This window comes from Suricata suricatta, chromosome 16 (assembly GCF_006229205.1).
Source record: "Suricata suricatta isolate VVHF042 chromosome 16, meerkat_22Aug2017_6uvM2_HiC, whole genome shotgun sequence".
Classification (NCBI taxonomy): domain Eukaryota; kingdom Metazoa; phylum Chordata; class Mammalia; order Carnivora; family Herpestidae; genus Suricata; species Suricata suricatta.
Window position 1 is genome coordinate 17,136,327 of NC_043715.1, and position 23,367 is coordinate 17,159,693.

The following is a 23,367-nucleotide window of genomic DNA, read 5'->3' on the forward strand; positions in this document are numbered from 1 at the left end:
AGATGAAAAGTACAGTATAGTAAATATGGTTAATAATATTGTACTAACAGTGTATGGTGACAACTGGTAACTACACTTACCATGGTGAGCACGTATGCAATTGTAGAATCCCTATGTTGTGCATCTGAAACTAACATAACATTGTATATCAACTATACTTAAATAATAAACATTTTTTTAAGAAAGCAGAAAAAAGGACATATGGAACAAATAGAAAGAAGGACAATTAGCAAGATGGAAGGTTTCAATCCAACCATCTCAATAATAGCATGAAATGTAAATGATCTAAACATACCTATTAAAAAGCAGATACTGACAGATTAGATAAAAACCCAACATGTAGTCTACAAGAAACCTGTTTTAAATATAAAGACATAAATAAGTTGTAGATAAAATGATAGGAAAAAAATAAACCATGCAAACACAAATCACAAGAAAGATGGAGTCATTTTATTACTATTATATAAAATAAACTTCAGAATAAGAAATATTGCTAGGGATAAAGAAGGCAATTCATCAAGAAGACAACTCTAAATATATATTTTCTCCAACAACATTGTTTCAAAATACATAAAACGATATACACCTAAAAAGAGAAATACACAAGTCTGCAATTACAGTTGGACTTCAAAACACATCTCTCAGTCATCACTAGAATAGATAGACATAAAATTGGCAGGATCTAGGGGCACCTGGGTGGCTCAGTCAGTAGAGCATGCGACTCTTAATCTCAGGGTCATAAATTCAAGTTCCAACCTGCGTGTGGAGCCTACTTTTAAAAAATCAGCAAAAAAAAAATAAATAAAATAAATAAATAAATAAAATAAAATAAAATAAAATAAATCAGCAAGATCTAAAGACCTGAAAATGGAATGTCCCAACAACATAGCACTTGTCTGAGAAATTAGGTGAATTCTAAGAAAAACCAACAAAAACTGGCAACTGCAATAGGGTTTACCTCCATCCAGGAGATGGTGGGCAGAGTAGGGGTAGCAGGCAGTCTTCTGGCAGGAAAAACACTACTTTGGCTCCTCAAGTTTCACAACAGAATATCAACCCTACTATCTACTCTGTCGGTATCACAGCACAGTTAGAAACCCTCCCTCAGGTGCTGCCTGAGGCCTTTAGGACCAATTTCAACCTCCTTATCAGGTCCTTATCACTACACCCTCCCCACCACCTCCAACCCCACCTTCCCACCCAAGGTCCTACTACACTACATTACCTGCAGTTTCCAGAACCTGGAATAGTCCAGAGTTTCTAGAGCCCAGTAGACAAACACACTTCTGTTCATACTGAGCCATCTGCTTCTAACACTCTTCTTCTCTCACCTTTTCCCAAGCATCCTGGCTGCCATCTTTTTCCACCTATTTCCCTGTGCGCATACGGTTTCTAGTACATACTTCTGCCTCAGCACCATCTTATTCTGTTGCATTTACTTATCTTCAGTCTCCCAACTAGTTAGTGAGTTCCTTGTCTGTTTTAACAGCACCCAGTACACGGCCTAACACGGGCTTGGTACTCAATTTGTGATCATTGAATAAAAATATACACCTGGGTGGCTCAGTTGGTTAAGCGTCTGACTCTTGATTTCAGCTCAGGTCATGGTCTTGCGGTTTGTGAGTTTAAGCCCCACATCAGGCTCTGCACTAACAGCTAGATGCCTGCTTGGGATTCTCACTCTCCCTCTCCCTCTCTACTCCTCCCCTGCTCGCTATCTCTTACCCTACAAAAATACATAAATAAATAAATACCTAGGACAGAAATAGTTAGAAGAGAAAATACACAATAAACCCTACTAAAAGTCTAACACCCTGAGCCATCTACTCGCCTGCTTGCCAGAACAACAAACAAAAAAGGCTGAACTAAATGAAGTGATCACTCAGAGAATTCAGTCTAAGATAGTGGTTCTTATTTTGTTAAAGTACTTGTTCTTCAGGTAACAGATGATGAAGGAGAAGAAAAAGGATAAAAAACAACTATACTCTAATAATGGTGTTGAATTCAAGTGCATTTAATTAGTCGCCACAGTATCTACATACATTCTCTAAAGGGCAGTCCATATCTGTATGAGATCCTATCCCCACAGAAACGGGATGAAAATCAAGGAGCTCATAACTAAGCCACCATTTCCAGCTAAGTAGCCTTGGGGGGAAGAGTGTGCAACAAAATCTTACCAGATCACCCTCTCTGAACTGGCTATCCTTCTGTCTTCAGTTTTTATCCAATTGATAAGAGAAATCTGTTTGTGAAGATCACAAACAGTATCAGATTCTCAGTCTCTCTCACATAGTCTCTAAAATCACTACCTAAGACAATTTCCATTAAATCATTCAGTGTACCCTGTAAGTTCCTGTTTTGAAAAATGAGTTTTAAACCCCGCCCGTGAGGGCACAATGTAGTTTTCTAACAGGTTTTCATCCTATTTTACAGCCTCCTCTAAGCAGATAATAAAGGAATTCATCAGACCGCTAAAACTGCTTCATGAAAATTTAACCATGAAACTATCACATGCAATTTCAGGGGAAAAAAAAGAATCTTTCAAAGTTCAGTTACAAAGAATACTTTATAAGCTGGATTTAAAATCTCTTTTATAATTGATGACTATGGGGGAAAATGCTGAAAAAATTTTCAAAATCTTAATGAAAATATAGAGGACTCTTTTCTTTCTTTCTTTTTTTTAATGTTTTATTTATTTTTGAGACAGAGAGAGACAGAGCATGAGCGGGGAGGGGCAGAGAGAGAGGAAGACACAGAATTGGAAGCAGGCTCCAGGCTCTGAGTTGTCAGCACAGAGCCCGATGAGGGGCTCAAACCCACGAACGTGAGATCTGACCTGAGCCGAAGCCAGAGGCTCAACCGAATGAGCCACCCAGGTGCCCCAAGAGGGCTCTTTTCTATACGTCTCTGAGTTTTATATATTTTCCATAATTAGTATGCATTAATTTTCTTAATGCTTAACTATATATATATATATATACACACACACACACATTCCTATAAAATAAGAAAGTGACGTGATTCTATATTTATCTTTTTACCTAAGAAAATAGTAAACACAAGATCAAATTCAGTTCCCAATCACGATGAATAGATACCCTCACTTTCAACAGTATGTGATATCTATTCCTTTCTATGGCTTTGGTTTTCAGTTTCTTTTTAACAACCTCATTGCAAGTATCTTTACTTATTTACAATTACTCTTTAAAAATATACAATTTAATATATGCAATTTACATAATATAGTGTTACATAATTTTTAAATTATATATGAGCCATTCTCATTACTAGTATCCTGTTCATACTGTGCAAAAATAACTGAAATTTTTTACAAATCTCAAAGAGCCAAGAAAGTTAACAGAGAACAGAGCAACAATATTCACCTATGGGGAAATAAACAAACATCATACTTCCATAAGCTGCCTCATTATGAAAGGTCAGGTATTGAGAAGAAAATGGAGTCTGCACATTAAGGCCAAATTCCACTTGTCTGTCTTGGCCATTTAACCTCTGAAACAAAGAGTGAGAGGCAGCTTATCAAAAAATGAACCTAATAAGCAGCTGGATATCTCCCTTTGTAAAATTTACGTTTTATATGCCTGGCAGGGGCAGCATTCAATTCCTGAGAAGTTCCATCACACTCACAGTGGAGTGTAACTGAAGCAACCAGCCCACACATGGGTCAGAGAACTGGCCCGGGTCTCAAATCATGCGTATCCAGACTGCTGCTGCTCCCCAAGTCCCGGGTCCCGTGAGCACTGTTTGCGTCGCTTTTATAGAAACGTATCCATATCCTGGAGACTACAGCAGGAAGCCACAAGACAGAGGTCAGGAAATTTCCTGTACTAAGAAGTGCCAAGGAGATGTCACCTAACTGGTATTTATTTCTGCTCTGCAAAAAAAAAAAAAAAAATGTCCGCAGCCAGAGAGAGGAGAAGGAAGACAGGAAAAAAACGGGGTTTGTGGTTTTCCACATAATTGTCAGGAAAGGGAAATCAAATATAAAAGTTCGAATGACAGTCTGAGACCAAAGTTGGGAAGCTAAAGCCATGAGTGCACAACAGCACCTTAGCAAAACAGGCAGCGTGGACAGCTTCCTCCTAAGGGCTTCACAGCAAGCAAAGAGGGACCAAAATGAGCTCAGGAAGCACTCACAGACTTTCAGAAGTCTGCTCCCCCCAGATCTTCAAATCAGGGAGCAGCTCTCAGCGAAGCACCAGATGGCTGAGCATTCTGCTAACATGATGCTAGATTCGCTGGCAGTGCTTTTTTCCCCCATCAAGGGCAGAGACTGAATTCTTTTGAACTGTGTCACCAAGCCCACAGCCCAGTGCACACAAGAGGTACTCAAAAACATCTGTTAAATATTGATTCCTATTTATACGACCATTACACAACGCGGTACCCACTGTTTGCTTAGTGCTTAGTGAAGAATTCTCAGAATGTTTTACAAAGATCTCCTTCCATTTACAACATGAGATGATCAAACTAGGTGACAGGACACAAGACAGGAGGAGCCATCATAGCAGGAGCACACGGTTCCCTGGCTGGCAAGCCCCGGCCCTAGACAATCTCGCGGCATCCCAACCTCTGACCCTGCAGGGCATCCGCAGTCTTGCACGCGGTCTTTCTCACTTGCTGAGTTTCTCAGGGCACAGGCTCGCTCTCTTCCCGTCACGGTCACCCTGGACCACCTCTCGGTGCTTCACACGGTGTCACACTCAGGGCCTCTATCGCCACGGTCTCCCTCTCAGTCTCTCGCACACTCCGGGAGACACCCTCACACGCAAGCTCTCACACGCTCAGAGAACTCACCCCCAGGCTCTGGGTTTCACACACGCAGTCTCCTGCTAGTCTAGGGGGTCTGCGTGTGTCTCACGCGCACCCAGAGTCTCCTTCACATCAAGGACTCTCCCATACGGTCAGCATCATCTCACACACACTCTCGGCGTCATCTTCTCACTCAAGGTCTTTCTTGCACACTCACAGAGTCACCCTCAGACTCAGGGAGGTCGCTCACACACCCACACTCACACAGTCTTTCTGACACGCTCAGTCGTACACTCAGGGTCCCCCACACACCAGGAGCCACCCTCACGCTCGCGGTCCCTCTTACACGCACAGCGTCACCGTCTGGCACGCTCTCAGCGCGGCGTCTCTCACGTGTCGCCCGCCCGCCCCGCGCGGGTTGGCGGGCCCGAATTCCGCACGCTGCGGCTGCGGCGGCTAAGGAGGCGGCGGCGGCGCGGAAAGTTCGGCCTCCAGGACTAGGCCCCCGGCCCGGCCCCGGCCCTGGCCCCACTCCCCTCTCGCGCCCGCCCGCGGCCCGTTACCTCGCGGTAGGTAGCCAAGCGCCAGCAGGATGCTCAGCAGCTCGACCGCCACGGCCTCCCGGGCCGCTGAGGCCCCGCCCCCGTCACGTCACGCGCCGCCGGATCGCGACAGCGCGCGCCGCGTCGGGACAGGACGGCTAGTTCTGCGCGGAGTCGGCGGGTGGCGGCGCTTCTGGGCCTCCGGGCGGGGGGTCGCGGCGGCCTGGGGGATCAGCCAGCCCTGCTCGGGCGGGCGTGCAGTCCCGGCGTCTGCTTGTATTTGGCGGCCAGTCCCCAGGCGGGCCATGACCTAGGCCCAGCCACCCTTGCTCTAAATGGCCCTGCAACCCATTCCATTATGGCTGTTGGTCATACAGCTTACACAAGGAGCTCTAGACAGCCTCCATACCCCGTTCTCAACCACCCCCTCCTCTGTGCATCCTAGGAAGACACAGACCCAGGACGTTTCCTCCCACACTCAGAGCTCAGTCCAGCTGGCGTCCATTGAGGCCTCCATAGACCCACGGATGCTGCGGGGCTTCTGTAGCCAATCCCCGGCCTCCCTGGGGCTCAGGCTGGAGGACATTTTTTGATTCTCATCTTGTCTGACCCTACTGACCCCGTCTTGGGGGAGCTGCACCCTCCTGTCCTCTTCCTCTACCTCTGGCAGCTTCTCTACCATCTCCTTCTAGAGGTCCTTTTCTTCTGGTAGCTCGGGGGCTCTTCTATGGTCTCTCTGACCTCTTGGAGAGCTGAGCCTTCCCCCTTAGCTTCCTGTCCACAACCTAAACCATAACCCTTGTGCTCTCTGCTTGGAGTACCGTCCTTCAGTGTGAATGAGAGTATGTGCATATTTGGAGTCTTTAGAATCTGACCCTTTGTCCCCTGGATCCATTCCTTCTGCCTCTCTAGCCAGGCAGAGTTCTGCTCATGTGTGTCACTCAGTGGCAGCCAGTCCATTTATCCTTGCAACTGCCACATACATGACCTGCCAGCATCCAGACCTCTGGCTTTGCTCACACCCAGTTACAACATCCCACCAGCTGAAAGCCCATTATGCACCAAACCCCGAATTGGATGTTCTCCAGCACCATCAATGTTCCTCAGGACCACCCTGAAGGGTACACTCATTCAGCCCCATTCTGCAGATAAGCAAGCTGAGGCTCAGGGAAGTTAGGAGACTTCATATGTAGCCTGGAGTTGGTAGAACTCAAATTTGCACACCAGTTGGGTGGGCTATAGCCTGCTCTGACTCTATGCCTTCTCTCTGCAGCTGTGAAATGGAAGGTGGCAGTGGGGCTGAAACAGGTCAGGCGTGAGGAGGTAAGGCCACCACAAGGAGTAGCATGGGAGGGTGGGTGTCAGGTCAGAACTGGGAGTCAGGCTGGGCAGGACCTGGAGAGAAGAACCTTTTGTGTTGTCATCCTTCTACCAAGGCCAGCAATTGCAGCTGGACCTGTGTATCCCCTAGGAATCCATCCTCCCCATCTCTGGACCACATTTCTTCCAGGTTATGCCGATAAATAGTGCTGTGAGAGGGTTCAGAGTGCCCTCTAGTGGCCCAGGGTGTACTGGAGCCTATGGAGAGGGCAAGAACTGGGACTCCCACCACCCCACTCCCCCGACTGGACAAACTGAAGAAACAAAGAAAAAGGGTGGTGTCCTAAAAAGGATTCTAGGGTCAAAAGATGCTGAGACCTGAAAGCTGAGAGAGGACAAAAACGCTAGCAAGGAGAGTCCAGTCAGGGTGACTGTCTTTAGCCCTGAGCTGTGGGGCAGCATGTGGGATTTACAGACCAAGCAGGAGTAAAGGGTGGGCAGGAGAAGAATTCCAATGGGGACGTTTCAGGTCCTGGTTATTAGTCCGAGGAGGGGAAGTAGATTCCAGGAGAGGAAGCAGGAGGATAGAGCCCAAATCAGTGCACAGGAGCCATACTTTTGCATTGAGAACCCATCAAGGCCCAGGAAAGGTCTAGCCCCTGATTACCTGCCTCTCTAGCCTCTTCACCCCTCCACTACCTCCCTCTTCTCAGGCTCCAAACAGATTCTAAGCCAGGGTACTTTACAGCATCCAGAATATTTTTATTGCCAGAATCAAGGTACAGCCTGCTCAGAGCCCCATATGGAGCACACCACTCAGGAGTAAAAGGAGAGAGATGCTGGGTATGTTCATAATACAAAAAAATCCAGCTCCACAGAAATCTTGTGGGAGATCAGCACAGTCCAGCCTGACTGTGGCTCTGGGGCCTAGGGGTTAGACTCAAGTCTTGGCCTGTAGCCATCGACCACTTGGAGATCACTGCCACCAAGGCAGATCCAGATTCTCCATCCCTGCTACATTAGGGAGGCCCATGCAGCACCTCTGGAATAGAAAGAAAACTACCAGGAGGAGCCCCAAGCACCTGGCTCTCTCAGGGGCCCACTCAAGCTTCTAGGTTGGTCTCTGCAGAAAAACCACCATTGAGCTGCCTGGTGAGGGTAGGTGCTGGGCAAATTGGGCAAGAGTCCCCTCCACGTCTCAGCTCTGTGCCAGCCCACATGGGTGCTAGAAAAACCCTAGGGCAGGGTGGCAATGTGGTGGTGGGGTTAGCAAGAGGGCAGCTCAGGGTAGCCCTGAGCAGCCTTAGCTGCTTCCTTGGGTTCTCTTTCTTCATGAGAACCTAAAAGGCCATGGCACTGGGCCCTGCTCTCATCTTGAACCACATTCCCAGAGGGAAGGGAGCCAGTATCAATACTGTGGTTAACAGCCCAACCACGGGAGTCAAGGCTCCTGGAACACAGCCCCCAAGAACTAGAGGGCCATATGCTGCCCAATCCTGAGCTAGGCTGTTCTTGGAGGTAAGGGAGGTAGGAGTGAATGCCCCAGGACCTGGGAACCATGGAGAACACAACTCGCCCCTGCCTGCAGGAGGAACCAGACTGCCTCCAGAAAGCCATAGTCAAGCTGCTGAGTAACTGAGCCACAAGGAACCAGCAGCTCCAGCCACCCACAGCCACTAGCAAGCCTACCTGTAGCCAGTGTGTGGGAAGGATGACCCCTGGGACCAGGAGTCCATCCCTGGGACCTTTCGGGACAGGAACCACACCTCAGTAATATCCCCCACATGAAGGCTGAGGGGCCAGGGCCTGGTGGGGAAGCGTGAGAAGGCCACAGGGGTACGAGGAACAAATGGCCCCTCAGTCCAGGATTGAGGCCAGGCGCCAGCCAGTCCACCTACGGAGCCAGTCCTGAGGTCACAGCAATTCTGTCAGCAGCAGCATTCTTGCCAGCAAGGATCCATCGAGTGAGTCCACTATTTCTTCTTTCCTCACACCCACAGAGAAAGGATAAGAAACAGCACTTCCCAACGGCAGATATTTCACAACCCAAGACTGAGGGCCTTAGACAGTCACAAACCGCAAAACTCATGGGCCACGGTAGCCAAGAGAAGCAGGTGTGGCCACGCCATGCCACAGCCCTCCCTGCCTGGCATAGGAATCAGGGCCCAAGGAGCACACGTTTCAGATAGGCCAGGGTGGTGGCGTTGGCCAGCATCTCAATGTGCTCGCTGCCTGGCAGCGCCTGCAGTGACACTGGGTGCTCTTGGTGGCTGCGCCAGGCCTGGCACTGCAGGGCGCTCTGCAAGTTCACTGTGCCGTCACCATCACCAAAGCAGATTTTGGGATCGCGGTCTGGGAAGCTCTCATAATAGAAGGAGTCTGGCGTGGGGACACCAGTGCCATAGAGGCAGTGCAGTGGCACGCCAGGCGGCACCGTGACTTCGACCAGCCCTTCCGTGTCCTGCCGCATGAGCCATCCGTCTTTGAAGCCAATGTCCTGGAAGAACTGGCGGTAGTCCCGCAGCGTGTAGTTGGTTGTGGGTGTGCGCACGAAGACCTTCTCAGGGGACCACGTATAGCTGTAGGGCAGCAGCCAGCTGGTGGAGACGGCAGACCGCTGCTGCTCCCGGATCTTCAGGGGCCCAATGACTGGGATCCGATTGTTGTCTCCTGCAGGAAGAGGGCTTTCTCGGTCTGTGCTCAAGACAAGCTGGCCAGGCAGCACGGTCCCCATGAGGCCCCCTGCTGGACCCCAGTGAGGAGCCCAGTCAGCACTCCAGCATGTCTACACTGCCGTTCTCATTACAACTCCCCCATGGTTCCCTTTATTTTCCTCCATCTGGGGAAGCACAGAACCATGACCTGTTTCTTTCCTTCTGCATTTCCTTACCAGAAGTTTAGGCAGCACATAGTCACAAGGTGATTCATTGCGTAAACAGTACCCTCCTCTGAGCATTTGTTACCAGGCTTGTGGGCACTGACCTTGTGGAAGGTGACTCAGCAGGATGTCAGCCCAGGGACACATTCATCTTTCTCTTTTCTTACACTGAGTTATGAAAACGTTTTTCTTTTCCTGGGCTCAGACCTGCAGCCAGACAGCCCTGGTCGTATCCCACTCACCTGCCTGTCACTGACCTGGACAGCCAGGCCTGTAGGAGAGGGGGCAGGAGGGGAGGCCGCGAGCAAAGTGAGCGTCCTTCCCACACAGGAATGCCAACACCACAGCCAGGGAGGCCTCTGAGGAATGAGCTGGAATTTGGAAACAAGGGCCCTCTGACCTATCCAGGACCCATGGCCACCCATCAACCCACCTCCTGAATGACCAACAGGCCTTCGGCTCTGCCTTGTGAGGTCTGGCTATAGGACCCCTGAGGAAAGGAAAGCCTCTAGCTAGGGGTCCATGACTACCACCCCAGCCCCCCAACCCTACCCCTGACCCAGACTGTCAGGACCTGACAGAACAGTTTCCCAGAATCTGTGGCAGAGATCTAAGGGGGCTCTCAGAGAAGCTCTGAAAGGCTGGGACCTGAACTTCACCACGGCTCCCTGCCTCAAACTTAGGCATGCCCACATCTGTCCTTCTAAGTCCAGGCTGGACAGAGTAGGTGGTTGTCATGAGTCCTCGCAATATCCGAACTTGCTGTCCAGCCAATCCAGGGTCACTTCCGGGAGAGGCACTGGGTCTGACCTGATCGCAACCATCAGTTGTCCAGGAAGTAGGTCAGGCAATGCTGATGACATGAGGAAGAAAGTTCCTCAGACGCTTGACATAGTGGCTCATGGCTCCTAAAGTGAGAGGCCACGCCATCATCCCTAGTCCTAGCAGAGAGAGGAAAGCCCCATGGCTACAGCTGGCAGGCTCTGACAGCCCTGAAAAGGCAGGTGAATTGAGGGGGAACAGGGAGGGGAGTGGCTTTGCCAACTGCCAAGCAAGCAGGCCCAAAGAAATCTGCACCTGCTTCCTCCCTACGTTACCCACAAAGGCTCCGCACTGTATAACTCCTAAACAGGGAACTGGAATCCAACCTTCCTTTCCTGGGGCAAAGGTGGGCATGAAGAAGGAAAGAGGAGGGTAAGAGAAAGGGAGAAGGCTCCCCCAAAGAACTTTGGATCAAACCAAGTTAGGCCAGCCAGGCCAGAGCATAGTGTACGTGTATACACGTGTGCACAAGCAAGTACCTGAGCGACCAACAGCTGTGACACTCCATGTACATGCTGTAAAAAAACTTACACAGACAACAAGAGCCATCACCTAGAGAGATGAAATTAATTAGTGATAGATGCTCTTTTGGAAAAGGAAATGTTTGGAAAAGCATACCACTCTGGAGAAGAGATATGAGGGTGGCACAGGAGGACACTGTAGAAGGAAAGAGAGGGCACTGTCCCTGACATCAGCCCCCCACACTGGGTCAGGCAGGGTCTTACCTGAGGCCAGGACACGCAAAGTCTTGGCCACGCCCCCCCAGGGCGCACCCAGTGCCACAAAGGCACGGATATACTTGTTCTTCCAGGCCTGTGGCTGCCGCTGCAGAAAGTAGAGGGTGTACATGTTGCCCATGCTGTGGGCAACCAGCACCACAGGGCCCCCATACAGCTGATGCATCTCCTCGATCATCTCCCGGAGGGCCAGGAAGTAGGGCCCGTTTTCATCTGTAGGCCAGAGCCAGGCGGTGGTCAGGAAGGAAGGGTCCTGGGGCCTGAACCAGTGAATGTTTTTCAGGCCAGGTCCAGGACTAGGAGGGTGCGGAAAATGCTAAAATCCAACTGCAAGTGGTTTGGTTTCCTCTCCTTTTCTAGGAAGGGAGGAAACGTAGGAGCTCCTTTCCCCCTTCACACGCTCATTATCTCTCCCCAGGGCTCAGAGGCCCAGAAATCCTAGGGTGAGGGATGGGGAAGGACAGGACAGATTGACCAGGGGTGGTAGCTGTGATTGCTAGGCTAGACGCCAGGGGACCTGGGGGCAGGGGAGAGCCCAGGGCCCCTGGTGGCTGTGACCTCCTCGTCCCCACCTCCCAAGACCTCAGGGAGGAAACAAGAGTGACCACTTACTTGGGGCTCGGCGCCAGTCATAGGGGGCCCCCCGGACATCCTCATCCCGTGTATAGCCCCAGCCCACAAGGCTCTCTACCATGGTATGGAAATAGGAACCTGCAGACAGAAATGTATGGGGATTGCAGCAAGGACAGCCAGTGCCAGCCACCCACACCACACCCAACAAAGAGACTGTGACATCTGCTATGGGAAGATCCCTGAAGAAGTACCATAGAGCTCCGTGCCTACACTGATTAGAGACAGCTTACAGGCGACCATTTCAAACTAACAGCATTCCTCCCACTCTAGAAACACCTCCAGCCCCATTCCCTGGATGGCACGAGGAAGGGCTACATACCCACACTGCTCCTGCTGGGATCTAGGAACTCCAGTGAGAAAGTCTTCCCAAAGCCAGGGACACGCACATCCACACCATCTGGGAACTGGGTGGCCCGGGATGTTCTGTTGTAAACCAGCCTGTCAGGATGAGGGTGCGGATATTGAGCTGGTGACCCAGAGATGACACTGAACATGGCGTGTCCTAATACTGCACTGTGTCCTAAGTCATGCTCCCTTACTATTCTCACGTCTGGTACGAAGTAGAGGGGCGACTAAAAAGTAGCAAACTTTATTATTTTTTATTTTTTTAATGTTTTTTATTTATTTTTGAGAGACAGAGAGAGACAGCTGGAGCAGGGGAGGGTCAGAGAGAAAGGGAATCCGAAGCAGACTCCAGGCTCTGAGCTAGCTGTCAGCACAGAGCCTGACGCAAGGCTCGAACCCACAAACCATGAGATCATGACCTGAGCCAAAGCCGGACGCTTAACTGACTGAGCTACCCAGGCGCCCCAAAAGTAACAAACTTTATAAAAGCACAAATCAGAGTAACCAAGTCCAAATGAGAACCCCCTACAAGACTCATTCCAAAGATTAAACCCAGGGCCCCTGTAAGGCAGTATTTTCTTCTCCTCAATGTCATCCACCTCAGAACATAGGTCTTGGATTTGGTTGGAGAAGGGAAGTGCCAGGCCTGGCTCTGCCATCAACATCATGCTTGACCCAAAAGGCCCGTAGCCTAATCCTGCACACTCCCATTCCCCGTCTCCGTAGATTTAGCTCCCACCACCCACCACAACACATCACAGGGCAAAGGAGCTGGTAAGTGCAGCATACAACAGAACCAAACAGAGAAACCACCATCTTAGGGCCTGAACACCGTGGCTGTGTGTGGGTGGGTAGGCCAGGCCTGGGAAATGATGGGACAGCCTGGCGGCAGACAGAAGGAAAGCTTTGCACTACGCCAGGAACTTGGTTCTGGCCTCCTTGATACCAAGGAGGCAAATGTGCCCAAGAAAACACAGGCCAGACCTGTAGTCCTTGGTGGTCCTGAGTCCTAAATCCCATAAGATCAGCCACAGAAAACTGACCAAGATACCCAATACTGACCCAAATAATAGGTACAGGGGACCCACTTTCTCTAAAGCAATCTGTAGATCATCTCAATGGCCACTCAGTAAAGTGTAGAAAACTTTCTACAAGGACACAGCAGCTAAGTGCCAGATGAAAGTCTAAACAAGTCAGATGTCCAATGAAGGCGGACAAGCCATCTCAGTATCAGCCTGCACCTCCAATTGGCAGTACCTGAGACCACGTCTCTGGTGTAAAAATAGAATTGCAGAGTAACACCCAGAAATAACCCTGATCACATACAAAAGAGGAAAGAATCAACAAAGCAGCATAAACAACAGGGAAAGGGAAGAGAAGACACCTGAAGAACTAGCTAATATATCTCCAGAAAAAAAAAAAAAAAACTTGTGAGGCTCCATTCAATTCAAACATTTACTGAGCACCAATTTGTTCTTGGTTCTACTGCTATAAAGATAAAAGAAGTAATAACCTCTGCCTTCAGGAGGCTCAGTCTTAGCTCAGGGTCACATCATTCCGGTTTCAAATCTTGGTTCTGCCACTTATTAGCTGAGTGACCCTAGGCAACTCTGTAACCTTTTTGAGCTTCCAGGTTTCCTCAACTGTAAACAAGGTTGAAAACAGTACCTGTTTCATAGGGTTGCTGTAAGACTAAGTGAAAGAAAGTATGTAACAGAGACTGCCTGTATTCAACAAGTGGTAATTCCCAGCACAGCATCATCTTATTATCGGGGAAACATCCTCGGAAACAAAGTTTGGCAACTGATAAAGATATAAGGGAACAGACATGTGGCATGGAAGAAGGAAAGGTTAAGAGCTCTGGGGGAGTGGCAGGGGAAAATTTACAGAGGGACCAGGCTCAGGTTTTAAAGGGTAAATGGCAGGGTGCCTGGATGGCTCAATCAGTGAAACGTCTGACTTCAGCTCAGGTCATGATCTCACAGTTTCACAGTTTGTGAGTTCGAGCCCCACACTGGGGTCTGCGCTAACACTGCAGAGTTTGCTTAGGTCCTCTGTCTCTGTCTCTCTCTCCCTCTCTCTCTCTGCCCCTCCCCTGCTCACTCTCTTCTCTCTCTTAAAAATAAATAAACATTAAAAAAAAAAAGTGTGAATGGGAGGGGATTTATCAGGCAAAGGATATAGAGCTAGATTCCAGGCTGAAAGAACTGCATGTATAAAGACATGAAGACATGGTATATCCCAGGAGGAACAAAAAGCTGAGGGGCCAGTGGTCAACTCATAGGCAAGGGAAGAGGTGGAGGCTATGAATAGGAGCTGAAGCATAGAATCCACACATAAGGGGATGCCTGGCTGGCTCAGTTGGTAGAGCATGTGACTCTCATATCAAGGTTGTGAGTTCGAGCCCCACGTTGGATGTAGAGATTAGTTAACAATAAAACCTTCTGACCAACTAATCTTTGACAAAGCAGGAAAGAAAATCCAATGGAATAACTCTTCAGCAAATGGTGCTGGGAAAACTGGGCAGTGACATGCAGAAAAATGAACCTGGACCACTTTCTTACACCATACACAAAAATAAACTCAAAATGGATGAAAGGCCTAAATGTAAGACAGGAAGCCATCAAAATCCAAAGGAGAAAACCTCTTTGATCTCGGCCGCAGCAACTTCTTACTCAACACATCTCCAGAGGGAACGGAAGCAAAAGCAAAAATGACGTATTAGGACCTCATCACAATAAAAAGCTCTGCACAGCGAAGGAAATAATCAGCAAAGCTAAAAGGCAACCAACAGAATGGGAGAAGATATTTGCAAATGACATATCAGATAAAGGGTTAGTATCTAAAATCTATAAAGAACTTATCAAACTCAACACTCAAAAAACAAATAATCCAATGAAGAAATGGGCAAAAGACATGAATAGACACTTCTACAAAGAAGACATCCAGGTGGCTGACAGACACATGAAAAAATGCACAACATCACTCATCATCAGGGAAATACAAATCAAAACCACGATGAGCTACCACCTCACACCTGTCAGAATGGCTAACATTAACAACTGAGGCAACAACAGATGTTGGCGAGGATGCGGAGAAAGAGGAACTCTTTAGCACTGCTGGTGGGAATGCAAACTGGTGCAGCCACTCTGGAAACAGTATGGAGTTTCCTCAAAAAATTAAAGATAGAACTACCCTATGACCCAGCAATTGCACTACTAGGGGGATTCAGGTGTGCTGTTTCAAAGGGGCACATGCACCCCAATGTTTATAGCAGCGCTATTGACAATAGCCAAAGTATGGAAAGAGCCCAAATGTCCACTGACAAATGAATGGATAAAGAAAATGTGGTGTGTACACACACACACACACACACACACACACACACACACACAATGGAGTATTACTCAGAAATCAAAAAGAATAAAATCTTGCCATTTGCAACTACGTGGATGGAACTAGAGGGTATCACGCTAAGCGAAATTAGTCAGTCAGAGAAAGACAAGTATCATATGGCTTTACTCATATGAGGAATTTAAGATACAAAACAGACGAACATAAGAAAGGGGAAGCAAAAATAATATAAAAACAGGGAGGAGGAGGGGCGCCTGGGTGGCTCAGTTGGCTAAGAGTCTGACTTCAGCTCAGGTCATAATCTCACAGCTTGTGAGTTTGAGCCCCGTGTCGGGCTCTGTGCTGACAGCATGGAACCTGGAGCCTGCTTCTGATTCTGTGTCTCTCTCTCTCTCTCTGCCCCTCCCCTGCTCGTGCTCTGTCTCTCTCTCCCTCTCAAAAAGAACTAAACATTAAAAAATAATAATATTAAAAAAAAACAGGAGGAGGACAAAACATAAGAGACTCTTAAATAACAAACAGAGGGTTGCTGAAGGGGTTGTGGAGGGGGGCATGGGCTAAATGGGCAAGGGGCATTAAGGAAACTACTCCTGAAATCATTGGTGCAATATATGCTAACTTGGATGTAAATTAAAAAATAAGTAAATTAAATAAACAAAAATAAAATCTTCAAAAAATAAAAAAAGAAGAATCCATGCATAGGGTATAAAGCACAAGGCATAACCTAGGGACTAGAGAGAGTAGAGGCAAGAGCTACAAGAAAGGGAGGAAGAAAGTTCTGTCTCCGAGAGTGCAGAGGTGGTGTTGACTAGATTGAGGAAATGAGAAGGGCAAGAGGTCAGTGATCCCAGGGTTTGTTGAAGTGGGGATGAAACAGAAATAGGTTCTAGAAATTTCCTTAGGCTCGGTGAGCAGCACTGTCTGTGCCCCAGTCCCCACCTGATGTTGTCGATCCAGCAGTCGATGATGACAGGCAGCAGCAGCTCGAGGTTCAGCCAGAGGGTGAAGTAGCTGTCCGTCTTCTTGGAGCAGAGGTAGTGGACAACCGTTGGCTTGTCCAGCTTTGCCTCCAGCTGGTTGCCCAAATCACCAGGCACTGCAGGGGGCACAGAACACTCGTCAGGGCCTGGACCTGGCAGGCTGGAGATCCTTGAGGCTTGAACCCAAAGGCCTTCGACGATAGCCATCCCAGGCTACAGTGTAGGGCCTTGTTTACTCGGAAGAGTGGGAAACAGGACAAAGCACTGGGCCACTTACGTAGCCAAAACTGAATCCAGAGAAGGCACTCCAGGACAGGCTTGTGAAAGGGGGGTGGGCAATGAACAGAAACACAGTTGAGAGAAGTTCATACTGGTACCTGCCAGCCTCTTGAGAGCCCAGTAATCTTCCAGAGGGCAGATGATCTGAAGGGCCCTAGGCTCTCAGCACACCTGGACCCTGTGTCAGAGACGGCTACCCTGAAATAACACACCAGTCTAGCCACAGCCAGGTAGGGGTGGGTGTGACAAGGCCCAAGGATAACTTCTCTCAGCCCAAGCCAGTCTAGTTGGTCTACATACACAGAGCCCTCGGGCCCTTGTGACACTCAAACCCATCCCCATGGCTTCACCACCCAACATTCAAGGCTCTTCCCAGAATATTGTTCCCATTGACCTTTCAGGGCTTCTACCGGCATGTTCTTTACATCTTCCAAGCACATCACCGTTTAGGATCCATGATCACTGAGTGAACCATCAGCTCTTGGTTCTCCTGGGCATTCTTTGGGCTCTATAAACCCAGCCCTGCACAGGCCATGCCTCCTTTTGCATCATCTCACAGTGTCCTCAGGACAACCATGAGAGGCAGGCGTAGCACCTGCCTTCACCTCCCTTAACAACATAGATGCAGAAATGGGGAGTCCTCAGCATGACAGTTCAGAGACCTTGGGTCACTGTCTCCACCAAAGAGGAAATGGCTAAAAGAGGAAGTCACCAGATTTGCTATGCCTGAATGCTCTTTGTCCTGGACAGGCTATGTGGCCTCTAAAAATAGCAGTGGTCATTTCCTAAGCCCCTTTTCTGCTTAAAACTAGGACAAAAGACATCCATGTACCTTTCACCTCAAATAACATTGGGAGAGAACATCCTTACTATGCTCATTTTACAGATGAGAAGACTGAGGCTGGGGTAGAAATGGCTTCCTACTGTCCTCCACCTGCCCAAGGTCTTCTTCTGTATCACTTCTTTGGTCTCTGCCTCCTCTACCACCAATTTGGGTCTTACTCATAGAAGCTGGTAACCCTTGGATGCTGATCCTCTGATGGTCCCTGCTCTGTGTCCAGGAACAACTCCTCCACAGCCCACCATGGGTTTCCCAGGATTAATGCCAACAGCTGCGCTCTCTGAGAAGGCGGGCAGATTCGAATTCTGTGACTCTTGGTGTAGGATAAGGTTCCTCTGCTGTGGCCTAGGATAAGCAAGAACTGAACTGAATGAATTAATGAGTGCAGTTTGCACTAATCCAAGCAAAAAGGCTGCCACACATCAGGGACCCCATCAGGGACCACACATTTCCCAATGGCATACCCTTCATACTCAGAACTCCATTGGCCTACCCATGGCTTCTTGTGTGCCTACACGATAAAATCTAGATGAGCCAACCAGTCACAAGCTCAGCACAATCCACTCCTCCCCCAACTCCATTTCAGATATCTTGGATTGCTTACCTCCCTCCCTCTGATATGTTGTTTCCTCTGCCTGGAACTCTCTACTGGCCTCATCTCTAGCTACATACTCCAGGAAACCTTCCCTAACTGGATCGATGGACTCTTTGTGGTTGCCCAACACAGACCTCATCTCTAGGAATCTCTGTAAACTTAGGAAACTCAGGGCCAAGCCTGCCCAAATTCCATGGTGAACCTGAGCCCAGCATCCCCCTGAAGCATTTCCTGGCTTAGAGCACCTGGTGAGGACCCCCAGGGACCATACTGCCAGCCAACCCTACCCTTCCGTGATCTGCACCATCCCCATTAAAATACTCCCATCAGAAAGAACATGGGGGTCATGCTGCAGCAGACTCAGTATGTGACGTATACCTCAGCATGTCTCTGCCCTTAGGATTCTTAGCTGGCCACCAACTCAGGGCTTGAATGAGGCATGCAAGGCCCCCAAGACAGAGAAGTCTCATCTCTGCCCACACCCAGGAGGAAACACTGTGGTTCCTGTATATTCACAGGGGCTGGGGCCAAGGGGTCGGCAGGGAAGGTCATCTCCACCCAACATAGCCTCGTCCAAACTGGTCTGGCAAGGTTAAGATGTTCCCCGACATATCTGTTCATAGCCATTGTCCCAACCTTTACCTCTGTCTTTAGCCACCCACAGACTCCCTTAGGCCTCCTCCATCAGGTCAATGGCACTCATTTGATAAGTTTGGGGAGGGAAGAGTCTTGGTGGAAGGCTATGAGAGCCATTCTTTCCCCAAAAAGCTTTCTTTCAATAATGCCTCCTGAAACATAAGGGGTTGGAAGAGTCGAGAGAGACCGCTTCCTAGCCATGCCAAATCAACAATGAGGGCCCTGAGGACCAACTCCGAGAACACACTGTCCCCCGCCGACCCCCAGGAGTGGGGATAAAGGATCTCAGTCTCTCCAGCTAAAAAATGGGCAAAAAGCGAGGCAAAGCTTGGAACTGACGTAGACAGCAGTACCGATGGACAACTGCACGGCAGCCCTCCCATTTACCCCATGTTCTACAGGGGAAGGTGAGCAGAGGTTGACCACACCCGCGCAGAGAGCATGGCGAGAGGTGGACGGACCAACCCAGGTGACAAGACAGTCCTATGCTACTGCGCCCCACGCAGATCAGGAGGACAGCCTCTCCCTCACCCCGTTCTGCCGGACGCACGAGCAAACGGACCCACGACTGGACGCGCGCCTCACCCAGCACCACCGGAGGGGGACGTCCGACCGGGAGCGCCGGGTCTACGAGCAGCAGAAGGAACAGGAAGCCACCATGGAGCAGCGCCGCAGAGTAGGGACAGAGGCGAAACCCCATTGCGTGCCACGGCCGCCACAGGTCCGAGGTGCGAATACAGCGCTCTGGGCTCGTGCCTAGGCCGGGGTGGCGGCGACGCGCTTAACCCCACCGCCCGCGGGCGACCACAGCCGCCGGACCAATCAGAATCCACCTTCCCTAAACAGCCTACCAATAGGAATTCGCCGCTAGGCAAGTCCCTCCCATTTGGAGCTCGCAGCCTCGCCCCTGCGGATCCCCAGCCAGCTTCTTGGACCGCGATGCGCGCCGAGCGCATCGATCGATCCGAGCTCAGACTGGCTTCTCTGCTCTCGGTCCCCGACCAGTCGGACCCGGCTTGCCGGACGCACGAGCAAACGGACCCACGACTGGAGGCCCGCCTCACGCAGCACAGCTTTGGGCATCCAAATCCATTCTGCGCAGCCCTCACCCCGATTCCTGGTGCGTCCCTGGAATCTGGAACGGGCTGGGCCGGGCGAGGATTGAAGGTCCAGTGCTCGCCGCTGCTGAGAAACTGTGGTCAGAGTAAGGGGAAGAAGGGAGAAGTGAGTGTCCAAAGTTCTTGGCCTTAGGGGACCGGGAGCTGACCAGGACCTTTGTACAAACCCTCCACCGATTCTTCACACCCTGTTCCGATGTCACGTGGGTTCAGGCAACGGGTTCAGGGACCCCTTGCATCTGTCCCGGATTTAGTAGTAGAGGAGGGACAGGTAAAGGCTAGGTCAGTGTGTTTCGCTTCTGAGAGGGCTCCTCGCCTGTTTTAGTTGCACGCAGTATCGAGCCACGACACCAGACTGAGCAGTACTCGCGCCCAGTTGAAAGTGCGTTTGAACCTCAACACTGCTCCATGGCCCATCAGCAAATTCCCCAGCAGAATAGGGCAGGGACGTCAGAATCCACCTACCACTCCCATGCCAGGCAAACTGGAGATCCAGAGACGACACAGACTCCCTGCTAGAGGAATAAGAGGCGTACAGAGTGGGTAGATTGGACGGCTGGCAATATGGCCAGCACTGTGGGTCATCCTAGGATAGGGAGACCAACACCCTAGGATAGGGAAACTGGAAGTCTTGATCCTCCACACACCTCCTCCTCAGGGCTAGACAACACCCTGATTATCCCCTGACTGGTCTCAAGACCTCTAGCCCGCCCATTCCTTCCTTCCTTCCTTCCTCTTGGTCAACGGCTGACCCTTTCTAGTCTTTCCCAGCGCTGCTAGTACTCACCATTTTGGCCTGCCCCTCTGTGTTCTTATAACATTGGTGGTTGGAGTACCTTACTCTTTTTATTTTTTATTTATTTTTGAGAGAGAGATTGCACAGGTTGGAGAGAGAGAGGAAAAGGAGAACAGAGGATCTGAAGCAGGCTCTGGACTGATACCAGGGAGGCTGATGTGGGGCTTGAACTCATAAACTGCAAAATCATAACCTAAGCCAAAGTTGCATGCTCAATCCACCCAGGTGCCCCCAGAGTACTTTACTCTTTTAAGGTCCAACTATCTTCCACCTCAGGCCCTGGAAAGGACCCCAAACTCCTGCCTCCCTCCATCCTAGTCCCCAGAAGAGTGGTTGCCAAGGACCAATCTATTGCAGGCCCACAGTGGGAGACCATAGAGATCATTTTGTCAGTACTAGGGAAAGGCAGGAGTCCACAGCCAAGAGTTAAGTGAAGGGAGGGTAGGCCTCAGGATGGCTTGGGCTGCCTTGGACTTTGGTCAGTCTGAATGTCTTGTCAACTCAGCAGCCTCAGGTGACCATGTGCCCTTCAAGGGTGGCCCTGTCCTCTGGAGCAGTTCCCTGATGCCCCAGTACCACAGGCCTTGCAGATGATAGGAACCATGGCCATCGGGGAGAGCTGTGCTGGCACTGTGGAGAGGAGTCAGAAGGTAAGGTAAGAGCCCCCTACCTCACAATGACCCTGTCATTCACATGAAGCCCCTGGCTGCAGACCTGGGTTCATCCTGGACTCTGGATACTTCTCTGATTCTCAGACCCACAACCAGGTGGTCACCGAGTCTTGCCAGCTCTACTTGCCCAACGCCAAACTTTCATCCCCCAAGAGCCTCCTTGCTGATGTCCCAACTTATGCCCTTACTCCTATGGATTGTTCTCCCTGTGTCAGGTTGGCACCATTAAACATTAAATCAGGCCCATCACTGTCTGCCTAACCCCACACACAACCCTCCTAATGAATGCATCATATGCAACTCAGTCATAGTGAGCGAGGTTCCTGCAGGGGACTCTGACCTTTCCCCCCAACTTCCACCTCCTCTCTTCCCCAGCTCCCTCATCTCCATCTTCAATAGCTTGTTGGATCTATTCATCCTTGCACAAGACAACTGCAGAGTCCCTCAAGTTACCAATAGTTATTTGGGTGAAGATTTTTTTAATGCCCCAAAGGTTTGGTTTTTGCCTTACTGATACAGCATAAAGGGGGAAAGAATTCAGAAACTGTTTCCTAAAGTAGATGAATGATACAAATGTTACCGTGCACTTTAGTTTTATACAGCAAGCTGTTCCAACTGTCAGCTTATGGGTAGGTAGCAAGAAACATTACATGAATTTATTTTAAGATGTAAGCCTATTTACATACTTATTTCGTTTTGAAAATCTAGTGTTCTTCACTCCGTGGCAGTCAAGACTGGGGCTTAATGCAAAATATTTCAGAATGCTTCACTATTTGCTTTTATGCACATGACAATAAATGCATTTTGAAAAAAAACCACATCATTTTCCCTCAGGACTTTTGCACTTGTTGCACTGGGATCACTCTGCAGTCCCCATTTTTGGGGACTTGACTGAGCTCTGCATTTAGGCTTCAGCCCAGGCATAACGAGCGATTGGCTCTGAAGCAGACCCTACCTGGCATCCAGCAGAATTTCCAGAAGAGCAAGCCCCTCACCTGCCCATTACTGGTGCCAATGCCTTCTTTGGTTACTAGTTACCACCAGCACATAGCAGGTGCCTAACATATATTAAATGAATGAGTGATACACCGCCCTTCTCTAAACCTTCCCCCTTCCAGGATATGGTCCTAGTGCCAGTCAGACCTGGAGGAGGGAAGCAGACTGAGAGGTCCACAGGGCTGGATGTGAATTCTGGAAAGGACGGGAAAGAGGCATAATATTCCTGTGGAGAACACTCTGGGCGAAGGCCAGATGTGAGAATAAGCCCAGAGACGGGGGAGGTCAGTTGTGACCAGGTCAGTTGTGGTTTCTTTCTCAGGTGAGAATCCAGCCAACAGCCTTTGCCTTTTTTCTTTTTTACTGGGCCCTTTGCATTCCCTCTTGCTCACCAAGCTCCACGCTCCCCTATCTGGACCAGGTGTGTGCCTGGTCATAGGGCAACCCAACCAAGACCAGGGCTTCTGAGCTGAGCCCATTTGGAGGCCAACTGATTCTCCCTTAAAGCTCATGGCTCATCAGGCTCCTATTTTCCTCCCAGAGCCTCTTTGGGGTCATGAGAGGCCAAACACAGGGGTTCTGAACAAGGGCCCAGAAAAGGGTATCCAACCTGGCTTAGGCATCAAAGAATGTTACCTAAAGGAAGAATTATTAGAGATGGGTCTTGAAGGATAAGTAGGAATTTGCCAGGAAAACAAAAGCAGTAGGTAGGTGGGTGCTCCAGGCAGGGAGCTCTGTATATGCAGCAGCCTGGAGATCTTAACAATCACACCAAGTGTGTCTGAGGTACAAGGTGGGTGGGAGTGGAAGAGAGGTTGAGGGTCCTGAAAACCAAGTTTAACAACTTGGTGTATGTCCAGGAAGCTCAGAGTCACAAAGATGCTCCAGCTGGAGGGAGGCAGTATTAAGGGCCTTCCCTTTCACTTCTTCCTGGAGCATTGCCCTAGGTGGAGCTCTCCAACACCTTGTTCAGAGGACAGCATCAGTGCGCCCTCTGGTGGGTACTCAACAGCTATGTGGTAAAAGTGCGTAGCTGGGAAACTGAATGGAGCCC

At 49.7% G+C, this 23,367-nt stretch overlaps 2 protein-coding genes across 6 annotated transcripts in view; both read right to left on the bottom strand.

Moving 5' to 3' along the window:
- SLC7A6 (solute carrier family 7 member 6) overlaps positions 1-5,409 on the bottom strand; it is a 36,053-nt gene extending 30,644 nt beyond the window's left edge. Inside the window, exon 1 of one of the 3 annotated variants that reach the window (XM_029925154.1) lies at positions 5,334-5,409. The gene's annotated coding sequence lies outside the window, so the exon portion shown is untranslated. Of the gene's footprint in view, positions 1-4,588; positions 5,093-5,333 lie in introns of those variants that run through there. The other 2 variants (XM_029925156.1, XM_029925155.1) reach the window with 2 other exon arrangements.
- Positions 5,410-7,370: 1,961 nt separating this feature from the next.
- PLA2G15 (phospholipase A2 group XV) lies at positions 7,371-19,521 on the bottom strand. 3 transcript variants are annotated; one of them, XM_029925591.1, is made up of 6 exons: positions 19,264-19,519; positions 16,341-16,497; positions 12,022-12,140; positions 11,682-11,780; positions 11,058-11,282; positions 7,371-9,302 (listed from the first exon to the last, which is right to left on the bottom strand). In XM_029925591.1, exons 1-6 carry the CDS (start codon positions 19,430-19,432, stop codon positions 8,791-8,793), a joined length of 1,281 nt encoding a protein of 426 aa, XP_029781451.1. In that variant the 5' UTR covers positions 19,433-19,519; the 3' UTR covers positions 7,371-8,790. The 3 variants fall into 3 exon arrangements, with proteins under 3 accessions (XP_029781451.1, XP_029781452.1, XP_029781453.1); XM_029925592.1 differs by having other exon boundaries at positions 19,318-19,518; XM_029925593.1 differs by having other exon boundaries at positions 9,109-9,302; positions 11,058-11,157; positions 19,318-19,521.
- Positions 19,522-23,367: the final 3,846 nt, after the last annotated feature.

Excerpts from the sequence above, each read along its gene's own strand:
- PLA2G15 (XM_029925591.1), bottom strand. The coding sequence starts at position 19,432 with ATGGGGTTTCGCCTCTGTCCCTACTCTGCGGCGCTGCTCCATGGTGGC. Across the intron at positions 16,498-19,263 it reads CGTGCGTCCGGCAGAACGGG|TGCCTGGTGATTTGGGCAAC; the intron begins GTGAGGGAGAGG and ends TGCCCCCTGCAG. Across the intron at positions 11,283-11,681 it reads TGACTGGCGCCGAGCCCCAA|ATGAAAACGGGCCCTACTTC; the intron begins GTAAGTGGTCAC and ends TCTGGCCTACAG.